The 14,744-nt window shown below is 39.7% G+C and overlaps 1 protein-coding gene across 8 annotated transcripts in view; it reads right to left on the bottom strand.

Annotated features, from left to right (window-relative positions):
- Positions 1–14,744, bottom strand: part of MACF1 (microtubule actin crosslinking factor 1) — a 332,073-nt gene that overhangs the window by 192,769 nt on the left and 124,560 nt on the right. For 6 of the 8 annotated variants that reach the window (XM_036443784.2, XM_036443786.2, XM_036443780.2 and 3 more), the window contains exon 3: positions 2,926–3,015. In XM_036443784.2, coding sequence (XP_036299677.1) covers positions 2,926–3,015 — 90 coding nt within the window. Of the gene's footprint in view, positions 1–261; positions 358–2,925; positions 3,016–14,744 lie in introns of all 8 variants that reach the window. The other 2 variants (XM_045584819.1, XM_045584820.1) reach the window with 1 other exon arrangement.

Below are 14,744 nucleotides of genomic sequence, written 5' to 3' on the forward strand. Positions count from 1 at the left end.
TCTCCAGGTCTCAAAGGGACTTGACACCTCCAACACCATTACTCCTTCTGTGCCAACCACTCTCAGAGAAGCAAAATAATTCCCACTTCAGGGTCATCTAACAGTGCCAGGGGCACAATCCGCTTTAACCACATTCTCTGGGACCCAAATTCCCAGGTGGGTAGTGAAGAAGACCCTGGTAACTGGAGACCTGGAGAACCTCAGACTCTCTGACGGCCCTGCAATGCCAGCTGGGATGCTGGCATCGCCGGGAGGACCTACTACATCATCATCATCTTCCTCCTCCTGCTCCTCGCCGCTTGCATGGCGCCAGGAGGGCATGCTCACCAGACGAAGGGTCTTCAGCCCTGCTGGCTCCTTCGGCCACCAACCAAGGCAACGACATGACAGAGTAACAGAAAATGCACAACACAAAAATGGGAAGGAAATGAATGCAACATTAAACAAAAAGGATGAAAATACCCTCCCACACCCAAAAAGATGTAAGACCAGAACAGATGGTTTTACTGAGCATGTCTCATGTTGAAACACATCTTCAATCCTCCATAGCCACTCACCCTCTCTGATTTATGAATCAATGAAGGGAGAAAGAAATAATGTGGATAACCATGAAAGAGATGTTTGGATTATTTTCAAGGATAAGATGATATCCTCTGAATATCTCCATAAACACCTGTAAGTTTTCAAAAGTTAGGAAAATTACATTGAAGTGGTTTTAAACTGTTTTTAAGCAATGTCACCAAAAATGTCACTTTCCACTATAAGTTCACTGCAAATGCATCAAAGATGCCGGGCAAATTGCACAAGATATAACTTGGTGAGCACTGAAGAGTAAAGTCCAGCTCAATGAAGGTGAAATTCTGAATATATATAAGATTTATAAATGAGGGCCAGAGAAGAACTAGAATTCATCCTGTGTTGGCTGGGTTGATAAGAGCATCTGTCAATTGTAGGGCATTAAAAATTATAAAATTAATTCTACTGTAAGGCAAAAAAGATGTGAAACCAAAACACAGAGCCATTTGGAGGGAAGGGAGGGGAGGGTGAGTGAGAAGAGATCAACCAATGAACTTGTATGCACATTTGCATAACCCGTGGACACCAACAATGGGGTGGTGAGGGCTTGTGGGAGAGGAGTCAGAAAAGAGCAGGATGGAAGAGGTTAATGGGGGAAAGATGTAATACTTTCAACAATAAAGATTTTAAAAATGTAATATTTTCAACAATAAAGATTAAAAACAAAACACAGAGCCTAAGGGAAGCCAAACTCAATCCTAGAAAAAGCTCAGAATTACTTAGGGAATAAAATCTAATGTGCCAAATTCTGTACTTAAAACACAACAATGACTAAAAATCACCAATGCCAGTGGGTGGGCTGAGTTTCCCAGACTACTCAAGCTGTGCACCTCTTCTCAGTTCTCCTTCCTCGCAGATGTTTCCAGCATTCAACCCTAGACTGTTCTCAATGAAAATTATGTCATCTATGATGCTAGAGATAGAACAAAAACTGCAAAGGGTCATCTACTCCCATTTGGCTCAAATCTGTGGAACAATGAGCCTGCCAATTGAGGGTTTTTTGATCCTGCAAACAAAGCAAGTGTAAGAACTATCATCTGACAAGCCAAGAGGCTCCCATGAGATTTGCCCTCAGATGTGTAGGTGTTTCCCATAAGCAATGTTTAAACATTCTGGGAGGAGGCAGGCATAATTAATTGTCCAAGGAGCCCAAATATACAGTATCCAGGCCTGTGCTCAGACATCAACCTCAGCATTTCTCCACATCTGTGAGACTCCCCTCCACATAGAAGGAAGGTGAACTGAAAACAACACTCTGCGCACAGGTCCCTGCAGCGGGGAGTGGGGGGCACTAATAGTAAGACACCACCACCGTCTGGCGTGGCTCAGTGGAGTGTGTCCTCCCAAGAATCAAGAAGGCCGGCTCAATTCCCCTCAGGGCACTTGCCCAGGTTGTGGGCTTGATCCCCAGGAGGGGGCGTGCAAGAGGCAGCCAATCAGTGATTCTCATTGGTGTTTCTCTCTCTCCTCCTTCCTCTCTGAAATCAATAAAAATATATTAGAAAATAACATAAAGCCCTAGCTTTATGGTATTCCCCATGGGCAGAGCACCGCCTGCGGACCAAAAGGGCCCAGGTTCAATTCCGGTCAATGGCGCTCACCTGGATGGCAGGCTTCTCCCCACCAGGGCCCTGGTCAGGGCGTGTACATGGGGCAACCAATCAGTGTGTTTCTCTCACATGGATGTTTCTCTCTGGCTCTCCCTCCTCCTTCCACTCTCTTAAAAAAAAAAAAAAAATCAATGGGAAAAATATTTTCAGGTGAGGATTTTTTTTAAATTAAATAAAATGAATAAGACTAAATAAAATAAAAACAAAAATGTATTTTTTAAAGACAAAAAAAAAGAAAACAACAACAAACAAAAACACTTGGGCTTTTAAATGTAAACTCAGAACCTGAGCTGAATTCAGAAAATAAAACAATTCACAATAAATAGGAAAGACTCCATATAGACTAGAAATAAAACTCTAGGAAGAAAACTATACCTTATTAAAAAACCTTTAAATGTGAACCTCCTATTCTTAAAATACTACTAGTGTCTATAAACAGATAAAAAAAAAAAAAAAAACAAGGAGAAAATAAGCTGTTATGAAATGAATATAACCAATAACTGGACCTATCAATAAGTGAGAATATTTGACACATCAATTTGAATTAAGATAAACACACATCATATGTAAACTGTAAGTCTGATTTAGACATAAAGTTCACCAATAATCTCTTCTACTTCTTCCTCCCACATAACAGAGCAAGCAGTGATGGCCACTGCCCGTCCACTCCCCAAGATGGACCAATACATCATTTATGGACCGCGGCTGAGAGGCCACTCATTAGGGGAGAGAAGCTCACCAGTTTGATGCCTGAGAGGACCTCCAGCAGAGAGATCAGGTTATGGCCATCCCGCAGATCTTCATAAAGATCATTGATGTGCTTGCGGACCTGTGCATGAGAGTAAAACAAGACTGCTTTTTAATTAATCTTAAATTATTTTATTATCTACACAAGAATCTCTGTAAATACAAATTTAAAAATTTGAAGCTGGAAACAATAATAAAATTCAGGAATTTTCAGGTTGAAATACAACACATGAACACTTACCAGAAGTGTGTTTTTAAACTTGAAGCCAGATTTATTATACCCTCTAGCCAATCCTGAACAATATTCTAAAAGCTTGGACAAGGGGATTGGGAGTCTTAATCATCCTGAAACACCACAGGAATTATTATGGATCAAAATGTGTACTGCCTAGCCGGTTTAGCTCAGTGGATAGATCATTAGCCTATGGACTAAAGGGTCCCAAGTTTGATTCTGGTCAAAGGGCACATGCCTCAGTTGCAGGCACAATCCCTCACCCTGGTCTGGGCATGTGCAGAAGGGAACCAATCATTGTGTCTTCCTTACATCAATGTTTATCTCTCTATGCCTCTCCCCCTCCCTTCTACTCGCTCTAAAACTCAAGGGGAAAATATTCTTGGGTGAGGATTAAAAAAAAAAAAAAGTGATACAATGGCCAATGCTGGTCAGATGAGCCCAGCCAGAATTAGGAGAGCCTCCCAGAGAGTGCTACAGGGAAAACTAAAACTAAAACATGGGTACCAGTGCTTCACAGGTGCACATCTAACGTAACCCCTCTCTTACCAAGTATTTCTAATAGTGAATTTGAGAATTATTTCCCTTTGGGGAAAAACGATTTCAATTTTATAACACAAACTATGAAAAAACAAATCTCACTTTGGAAAAATGTATGGTTAAAGTCAAATACTGTGCAAAATTTTTCACGTTATCTCCTCTATCCCTCACTTCTCTAAGGCAGGTTTCATTATTATTCCTATTTTACACATGAGGCAATGAGACACAGAGAGGTCAATAGCCTGCCCAATGTCACAAGTGGAAAGCTGGCCTGTTTGGTCTTTTCGAATTTTAGGCTTTCCATTAACTACTATGCTTTATAATCAACCATCATCTCCTTTATTTACTAAATCCAAATTATTGCCCTGTGAGGCTTGTTTATGACCCACATTCTACAGGAGAAACCGAGGCTCTGTGATATTAAGATCACATAATTCTAAGTGTTAGGTCTTCTGATTCCAAGTCTAGTGATAACTTCACTAAGTGACGCTCACATCACAGAATCAGAAGAGTAATAAGAATTAAAAGAAAGAGGATTCATTTTCAACATGAAGTAAATAATTTTCTAGACAACAATAAAAAGGGATTAGTTTCAGAAGTAGTAAATTTCACCAAAACCGGTTTGGCTCAGTGGATAGTGTCGGCCTGTGGACTGAAGGGTCCCAGGTTCGATTCCAGTCAAGAGCATGTACCTTGGTTGCGGGCATATCCCCAGTAGGGGGTGTGCAAGAGACAGCTGATCAATGATTCTCTCTCTTCGATGTTTCTAACTCTCTATCCCTCTCTCTTCCTCTCTGTAAAAAAATCAATAAAATATATTTTTAAAATAATAAAATAAAATACTTTATTAAAAAAAAAGTAGTACATTTCTAGTCGCTGGAATTTTTCAAGCAGAGACTAAGATATTGAGATTTCTACATCAAAAACTGAACTACCGTCCTTTCCCATTGTAATATCTAGCATTCAAAATAGAAACGGAATCGGAAAAGATAAACCCTGGAAATTTCTGGGAAGACTTCCTGAAAGAGAAAGGACTTGAAAAATTACAAAACATTTTGCTAGAAAGATGGAGAAAACATACAAGACAAGGTACAGAGGTGGGAATATGCAAGGTATGCATGTTTTTGTGTGTGTGTTAAGGAATGAGGTGGCAGGTAGATTACCCAAATGCAGGAAATGGTTCACAATGACTGCACAATAGCTTCCAAATACTAAGACATTTCTTCCATTTCTGTGCTATTTACAATGTACTCGCTATAGGCATGACACACTTTTTAGTTTAATCTGCAACATTTACATTTTTTTCCATCACTTAAGTCTAGACAATGAACAAAACAATACATCCAGCTCAGACTTATAGCATTTGCTTCCAGGGTGTAAATACTCCTACCATGACCAATTTCAAGCTGCTAATTTATCACTAAGTGTGATGTTGGGAAGAAAAGCACACCATTATATAGTATTTTCATCACAGAGATACAATTTACATAATTAACCCCAAGAGCATAGACAATAATAACATGTAGTAAAATAATTATGAAGTAATGAGTTTTGAGTATTTACTACCTTTATTTTAAGTAGAATGTATTTAATTGTAAGTTTATATAATATAACTTTTAATAATGGCTATACTTAGCAACAAGTTCACAAAATTTAACATTTGGCTCTTGTGAGTCCATGTAAGATGGTTCCAGCACTCCACTGACTCCAAGATTTCAAACTTTGCAACTGAACAACCACAGTACCTCACTAATAGGAATAATCAGTTATGAGGGTTGGAAAGGGAATGGATTTGAGAAATTCAATTTTAAATACACAGACAATAGGGTGGTGAAGATCTGGGGTGAGGAGCAGGGGTGGGATGGGAGAGGTCAATGGGGGGAAAAGGGGACATATGTAATACTTTCAACAATAAAGGTTTAAATACATTGAATTTAAAATGGCAACAAAGGAGCTACAAATGGAAATGGAAATGGTTCTGAAGCAGCTGGAAATACCAGAATTCAATTTGGGTCAGCTGAGAATTTCAGTTGAGAAGTCATATGCATAGAGGTGCTAGGCGAGAGACATGGGAAATGTTGGGCTTTCTGTGTTAGGGGCAAGAAAAAAGAGCAGAGTGCTAAGGACTGAGCCTGAGGGAATAACCAAAATTAGAAGGCAGAGATGGAAAAGCAATCGAGAATGGGTGGGAGGGATGAAAGAGGTAGACAAAAAAACACACACAGACACACAAAAAAAACAAGGAAGTATAATCAAGAAAGGGTGACCACCAGTATCTTGTGCTGCAGAACAAGGAGGATGAGGACTAAGAAAGGTGTGTGTGGTTTTTTTTTTAATTTTCCTATTAATAAGAGTGTTCTATGATAATACTTTTCTAAAGAGCGGTGGAATGGAAATCAGATTACAAAGGAACAATAGGTTAAAATAATTAATCAGAATATATTAAATATTTATTAAGTTTTAAGAAGAAAAGAGGTAACAGTGAAGGATTTACTTCTGACAGATAACACTTGAACACAGGGTATAAAAATTGGAAATGGGCACTAAATAATTTTTTAGTGAATTATAGTAGGGTTGAGGACCAAGTGTTATCAGTTATCATGTTATCAGTAGGACACTAAATACTACGGAATACTGAAAAGAAAAAGGAGACACTTTGAAATGTAAAGTTAATTTCACATCAACACCTCAAAATTCCAGTTATGTTTTATGTCTATAAATAGCAAAATTCAACAACCTTATAAGAAACTTAGTGGGCCAAAACCAGTTTGGCTCAGTGGATAGAGCGTCCATCTGTGGACTGAAAGGTTCCAGGTTCTATTCCGGTCAAGGGCATGTACATTGGTTGCCGGCACATTCCCAGTAGGGGGTGTGCTGGAGGCAGCTGGTCGATGTTTCTCTCTCATTGATGTTTCTAGCTCTCTATCCCTATCTCTTCCTCTCTGTAAAAAAAAATCCATAAAATAAATATATATATATATATATATATATATATATATATATATAAATATATATATATATATATTTTTTTAAATATATTTTATTGATATTTCACAGAGAGGAGGAAGGGAGAGAGATAGAGAGCCAGAAACATCGATGACAGAGAAACATCGACCAGCTGCCTCCTGCACACCCCTCTACCGGGGATGTGCCCGCAACCAATGTACATGCCCCTGACCAGAATCGAACCTGGGACCTTTCAGTCCGCAGTCTGATGCTCTACCACTGAGCCAAATCGGCTTTGGCCATAAAATATATTTTTAAAAAAAGAAAAGAAACTTAGTGGAAAACTAGCTTATTATATCTCTCAGTCTTTCTCTGATTTTAATACAAACTCTATGAAAAGAAACAGAGAAACAGACAGAGGTAATAGAAAAGGAGAATAGGGTGAGCCATTCTGATGTTTATTTGTTCTGATGTTTATTTTCCCGGAGAATTTTCAAGAACAGAGAACAACAGTCTGTTTCTGAAGCATACTGGTCACAGTTCTGCCAAGAGAAGGTAAAGAACTAGCTAACATTTACTCATTCTTCTTCTATGTCAGAAATTTTTCAAATACAAAGATGGGATTTGGAGGGCTCAATTAACATCCCAAGGTCACACTGCTAGCAAATGGCCAGGTGATCAAGTCTAGGTCTGCCCCATTCTAAAGTTTTTACCTCTTCTGCAAATACTAGGCTGACTCTGAAGTTTTCTACAAATGTCTAAAGTCCAGTGAACTAAGCATAGAAGTTTTAGAGGCAGCTACATAGCCAAGAGTGCTCAGAAATCATCAATATGTATGTCTCCGACAAACAATAATGCTATTCTGTCAACAAATGAGTGGGAAACTTCAACTATCCAGGTCCTTGACTATTTGTACTCCCTGTGAAAATCACTGGCAAAATTAGTGACTGCCTCTAAAGAATATATATGAATGGCTAACAAACACATGAAAAAATGTTGAATATCATTAAATAAACTCATGAAAAGATGCTCAATATCATTAGCCATAAGAAAAATGAAAATCAAAACTACAGTGAGATACTACTTCACACCCACTAGGACTGCTACAATAATTTTTAAAAAACAGCCCAGCCAGTGTGGCTAAGTGTTCGAGCATCGACCTAGGAACCAGAAGTTCATGGTTCAATTCCCAGTCAAGGGCACATGCTCAGGTTGCATGTTCAGTCCCCAATGTGGGGTGTTCAGGAGGCAGCCGATCAATGCTTCTCTCTCATCATTGATGCTTCTCTTTCTCTCCCTCTCTCTTCCTCTCTGAAATCAATAAAAATATTTTTAAAAAACAGATAACTGTTTGTTTGATGGAGATCTAGAGAAACTGGAACCTTCATATATATATACTGCTGGTGGGAAAGTAAAATGGTGTAGCTGTTTGGAAAACAGGCTGACAGTTCCTCAAAAGGCTAAACGCAGGTTACCATATGATACAGTAATTCCACTTCCAGGTATATACCTAAGGGAATTGAAAACATGTCCAGAAAAAAACTTGTACATGAATGAATGTTCATAGCAGCATCCATTGTTCATGGTAGCCAAAAAGTAAAAATAACCTAAATATCTATCAATTCATAAATGGGTAAACTAAATGTGGTACATCCATACATTGGAATGTTATTCAGCAATAAATACTGATATATGCTATAACATGGATGAACCTTTAAAACATATGCTATCAGCATAACCGTTATGGCTGGTCTCTTTCTCGGTTCTTATAAATGTATATCTTGGATCACATGATCTCACGCATCTAGAGGAAATAATGAACAACATAAACTGATGAACAAAAACAGACCCGGAGACAGGGAAGCATCGATCAGACTGTCAAACCTCAGAGGGAGGGTGGGGGGAAGGAGGAGAGATCAACCAAAGGACTTGTGTGCATGCATGTAAGCCTAACCAGTAGCCATGGACAACAGGGAGATGGGGACATACGTGGGGAGGGGTTTGGGGTAGGAATGGGGGGATGAGGACAATTATATGATACCATAATCAATTAAAATAATAATAATAATAATAAATTAAATTTAAAAACTAAAAACTAGCCGAAACCGGTTTGGCTCAGTGGATGGAGTGTCGGCCTGTGGACTGAGGGGTCCCGGATTCGGTTCCGGTCAGGGGCATGTACCTTAGTTGCGGGCACATCCCTGGTGGGGAGTGTGCAGGAGGCAGCTGAGTTATGATTCTCTCTCATCAGTGTTTCTAACTCTCCCTTCCTCTCTGTAAAAAATCAACAAAATATATATATTTAAAAAAATAATAATAAAAAAATAAAAATAAAAACTAAAAACTAAAAATAAAATAAATAAAAATATATGCTAAGTGAAAGAAGCCAGTGGAACAAAGATATAGACCTCATATTGTATAATTCCACTTATACGAGATATCTAGAATAGACAAATCTATATTCAGAAGGTAGATTATGATTGCCTGGGAGGATATAGAGGGATTAGGGGGGTAATGACTATAGCATACAGTGCTTCTTTCTGGGATGATAAAAATGTTCTAAAATTTATTGTGGTGATGGTTATACAACTCTGATAATACCCTAAAAGCCACTGAATTATACACTTTAAATGGGTGAATTGTATATGTGAATTAAAGTTCAAAAAAGCTGTCTTAAAAAATTAATGAATTTTGAGAGACCAAGTCCATCCTAACCCAGGTCAATCCTCCTCAAACTATCCACGCCCCCGATGCAGGAATAAGCCAAGGAAAGCTCTGCCCTCCAATTTTTTTAAAGATTGGCTTGAAGTTAAGTAAAGAGAAACAGCTTCCCCCAATTTCTGAGTGGCTTTTTTAGCAAAGGCAGTAAGTTGCACTTAAGTGCTTGAAATCAGAATCTGAGCCCAAAGGGACTTTAAAGATTACTTAACTCTAACACTCAGTTTACAGATGGGAAAAGTGCTGCCCAGAGAAGTTAATATAATTTCACTGGGAAGTGTCAGACCACTGTCTCCTGACTCAGTTAAGTGCTCTTTCCCTTCACAAGGCTCCCATGAGACTGGAAGGGCAGAAATGACATGTTAGTAACGTCATCCTATATAATAAAAGGGTAATATGCAAATTGACCCTAATGGCAAAACAACCACTTGACCAGTCACTGAGGTGCACTGACCACCTCTTGGTCCCTTTCCCTGGCGGGCAGGCTCCAATCGCCCAATGGGGAATGGGGAACTGGGGTGGGTGGCAGGGGAAGCAGGTGGCGCCAGGCCAAGACTCCTGCCTCACCAGTTGCCCCACACAGAGGGCAACCTGCACTGGGAGTGGGTGGAACGGACAACCTCTCGATTCCTCCCGATCACCTGATGATGAACGGGAACTGAGGGAGGGTACGGGGAGGGGGGGGGGGGGGCCGGGGAAGATGGCCCTGATCGCAGGCCAGGACTAGGGACCATACCCGCACACAAATTTCGTGCACCGGGCCTCTAGCTAAATTATAAAATGACTGCCCCCTCCCCCAAAGAACCAAAGATTTTCTTTGATATCTGCAGAAAACCTGACCTAGGAAAGTTTATCTCTAAGACCAAGCATGTAAAACTCAAGGCCCACAATGAATATTTTTGCAGCCTAGCCAATATATCAGTATGTAAGAAATGTTTTAATAAAAATTTTGTAACTTAATTTTTACAATATCCTATTATACATAGTTATTAATAATGAACTACAACGTTCACTAATGACTGATTGCTACAATCATGTTGCATTCATTTCCCTTAAGTATCTTACACGCAGGCGCACCATGTCTCTCCACTAATACTAGCAGCGAATATTTTAGCAGCTGACTGCCATGTCATTAGTCTTGGACTCACTTGTTTGGTGTGCGCAACAGGAAATGTTTTGCTTTCGGAGAACAAGAAAAATAGGTTTATTTGTGTTATGCTTACTAATTTGTGCAGTTATTCGGTGTCTGGTAAGTTAATGTTCAAGAAAAAAATATTAGTTTTTATTAAAATGTTCTATTATTTTATGTTAACGATTACTCATTTATTTCAGCCTTTTGTATTCAGCATGTCTCTATCAAAATAAACCTACGTTTCTATGAAAATTGAAGCTTTTGGTTTTTTGTGGCTCACATACTTAAACCTTATTTGGCCTGTGTTAGCCTTTGAGTTTGACATACTTGCTCTAAGACTGTTAAAAGAAAAAACAAGCAGCTCAATTTTCTTAATCCAAACTATGTTGAAGAAGAACAACAACAAATAGGTCAGAGGATAAAGTTTTATTTTTATTTATTTTTTTCTTTCAGAGGAGAAAGTTTAAAAGAGGAGAGTATGTTAATAACTCTCATCTACACTTATTAAAAATAATACAGGAAAAGTGAAAGTGAACTTGGTAACTGACGACTTTTTGAATTTACATATTTCTAAACTAGAAGAGGGAAATTCCATATTGATTCAGTAGTCAAATTTATTCTCAAGGAAAAGTCAAATGCTAAAAAAACAAAACAGATTATAGTTGACTTATACTTTTCACTCGGGAAAGACGGTGCTCCAATGCAGGGAAAACGAAGGAAGGCTGGAATCCCTGTTGGGGTAAGTAGACTGAGAGAGGAATAAAGTATAAGGCTCTTTGCAGATAAGAATTCTACCCTCACTCTGTTGTGAGAGACCTAACAGTGGTACCAGCAAAGTCTGATTCATTAACCAAGATCCCCCGAGGATGACTAAAATTTCACAAGGGGTAGCTTTCCTTAACAGGCACACACTTGGAAACAGGGAACTGAGACTCCACGCCCAGATGCAGGCCAAAAACAGTTAGTGAAGTTAGGTGCACTTGAGGGAAATCAAGATCGGAAAACTCAGGTCCAGGCAGAAATAGCCACAAACCACCACCATATGGTTGCACTTGGGCAACAAAAGCAACATTCCTTTCTCAGTGTCTAACCAACATTACTTTGTCAATCTTTTAAAGTAAACTCCCTGCTCATCTCCTTTCAACCTTTCCCACAGATACAAATAAGCAAAGAGGTGTGAAAGCACACACTGTGTTTAGGGAGCAGTGAGCTGTCTCCTGTGGCTACCCCCGAGGCTGCACTGGAGAGAGTGGCTGTCTACCACCCTGTGTTCAAATAAAGAGCCTCAGAGAAAAACTGAAAACGGTAAAAAACAGAGTTCAAAATTTTTACTGGTTTATCTGGAGTTCTTATCTAAAATTCCAGGAAGGCCAGTGGCTCCCAAATTGCATACATGAATAAAAATGGAACAAACTATTCCATCTGCTAATTTAAATATTAGCCTTTCTCTGAAGTCAACAGAAACTGACCACAGAGAGCATTTCTCCTCCATCTGAGGAGCTCATGCTCTCAGTTTCGTCACATCCTCTCATCCTTTCCTGAGGTTTTCTTTGTGGGGACATACATTATCAGCTACCAGGACCTAGTTATATGGCAAGGATCACTTACATACAACCTAAAACTCTAGATTTTTCTTTTTGCTGGTTCTCTAAATGAGGGTTCTTGCTGTATTTCAGATGCTTACATACTTAGTATATCTCTTTTAAGATTGGACAAAGTGCAGACAACTCCAGCACAGGAACAATGATTCTGATTAGCAGTGACTCTCTCTGAAAACCTGAAATGAGAAAATGCTGTTGGAACCTAAGGGTGGATGGAAGTCTGAGGAGAGATGACAGGTAGCCGGGGATTTAAGTGAAACTCTGGCGGGTCTCCAGTTTCTAACAATGCGAGGGTGTGTCTGTCCAGCTTCTCTCCCCCTGGCCTCCTGTCAGCACACAGCACTGAGGCAAAGGACAGGTCCAACAGGCACCATGGGCTTCAGACCAACAGCAGGGAACTGGAGCATTTGTAGTCAACTACAGAGCTCAAGGGGAGAAGCTTGAGGCAGGATAAAACCAGTTCTTCGGGTGTCAACAATGAGGCATGAACACAGGGCAAGTCGGAAGCATGTTCAGTGGAAAGAAGCAGTGATTTTGGTCAGAAGACTCATGAGTGATCTTTAGCTCCATCCGGTCACTAGCTATAATCACCTTGGAAAGTCACTTCATCCTAATTTTCACTTTCCTTAGTTGTGAAAATTGAAAAAAGAAAATACTTTTATCTCTTTCAGGATTATTACAAGGATCAAGTCCGATAAGATTGTGCCATGTAAGCTATAAAACTATCAAAATATTATTTATTCAAGGCAACAAGTCTTTATGGGATACTTCCTGTGCCCCTGGTGCAGTGCTCGGTAGAGAAAGTAGCACAATGCAGTCTAGCTCTTAATGAGCACTCAGGCAGAGAACAATGTGTGAACACACAAGACATCTTCAAAGTGATATGAAACAGAAATGAAGTTGCAATTAATTTAGTCCAAGGGATGGAGGTCAGAATCTCAGGAAGGTGATAATGGACCTGAACCTTGACGGGTAAGTGGGTAAAAGCCAGGCAGAGGAAGTGAGACATGCATTCTAGCGGGAGAAAGTGGATAAGCGAAGAGGTGTGAAAGAACACAGTGTTCAGGGAGCAGTGGGCTGTCTCGCGTGGCCACAGCACAGGCTACACGAGGGAGAATGCCTAGAAATGAAGCTGAACAGATTGGAACCAGTTGTAAAGGGCTCTGCATCATGACAGAATTATATGTCATCAAACAAGAGGCAACTGGTACACACACGGAAAGGATTAGAGGAGAACATCAGTTTTTCCCTCCCTTTCCTTTTTGTCCTCACTCTGAAAAAATAAGACACAGTATTTGTCTTCAAGTTATAATCTAGGAGAAAGATAAATGTTGTAGGCGCTGTAACAGAAGTACAGGGAAGGGCACAAAGAGTAGTCAATCCCATATGGGAGCATCAAGAAAATAGTAAGGAGGTGTTAGCTGGTTTTATCCAGGCAGAACAGAGCTGGGAAGGTATTCCACGCAGAGGGAGCAGCATGCAGAGTCATAAAATAGCATGGCTCATGGTTTGGCAACAGCTTAAGGTACAAGAGAAATATGATGCTAGAAACCTGGAAAAGTAGGAAGAAGCCAGTGCCAGTACTACAAAGGCCCAAGTTCTAAAATTTCACTTCTGCCTCCTTCTAGTGGTGTGGCCTTATACAGGCTACTTAACCTCTCTAAATGTCTCTGTCTTTATTGATAAAATGGGAGTATTAATAGAATCTACAGCACAAGGTCACTGAAGGATTAAAACTAATATTTGAATGTCAATGTAATTGAAAAAAAATTTTAAAGGTCACTGGAGGATTAAATGAGATAATCCACATGAAGGATTTAGTACAGAATGCTTTATTTACAGTAAACACTCAATAAACCACTGCTATTATCGTAACCATTATTATAGAAAACTTTATTAGGAAACTAATAGTGGTTAAGACAAGAGATGAAGAGCCCAGACTAGAGCAGAGGTTAATAAGGATGGAGAGGAGAAGTCAGTGCAACTCTTTCTGAGTTGGACATGACTGACTAGAGTTGGTGAGAGGGAGAGACAATTGGCAAATGGAATATAACATGCTTCCAGGTTCCCACTTGGACAGCTAGGTATATGAGTAAACTATTAGCAATTTGGGATATGTGGAATAAAGGCTAGGTCTGGGAATAGGCAGCTCCTTGGTTTAGGAAAGAATTCAGGGAAGGAATCTATCATCACTTCCTAATCCATACCTTGCAGCTTGAAAATCACCCTCACCTGCATGCCATTAAACAAGTGGCAGTAAGGAGCCATGTGTGACTTATATAACCATCTCGCCAGGTTACTGAACTATAGATGGGACCTGATGGTGAAAAGAAAACCCTGCCAACCAGGCGTTCCTATTTGTGTCCTTAGATTCATGTAGCTGCAGGGATTGCATCACCCTTGAGTCATGGGAGAAAGGCAAAGAAATAAATGTGGGAGACATAGAGAAAAAATTAAAATGAGAGCTCATAAGGCCTCATAAAAAGAAAAAGGGAGAGGAGCTGGCCGATAATGTGTAGTTTTCATAAAGCCCAGATGCAGTTAGACACCAGATTCTGTGAGATCACCCACATCCTTTTCTACTTGTGCTTCCTTGTATTCCATGCACCCAAATGAGACCGCCAATCAGAAAACAGAGAACA

Source organism: Pipistrellus kuhlii, unplaced genomic scaffold, assembly GCF_014108245.1.
Source record: "Pipistrellus kuhlii isolate mPipKuh1 unplaced genomic scaffold, mPipKuh1.p scaffold_m20_p_2, whole genome shotgun sequence".
NCBI lineage: Eukaryota > Metazoa > Chordata > Mammalia > Chiroptera > Vespertilionidae > Pipistrellus > Pipistrellus kuhlii.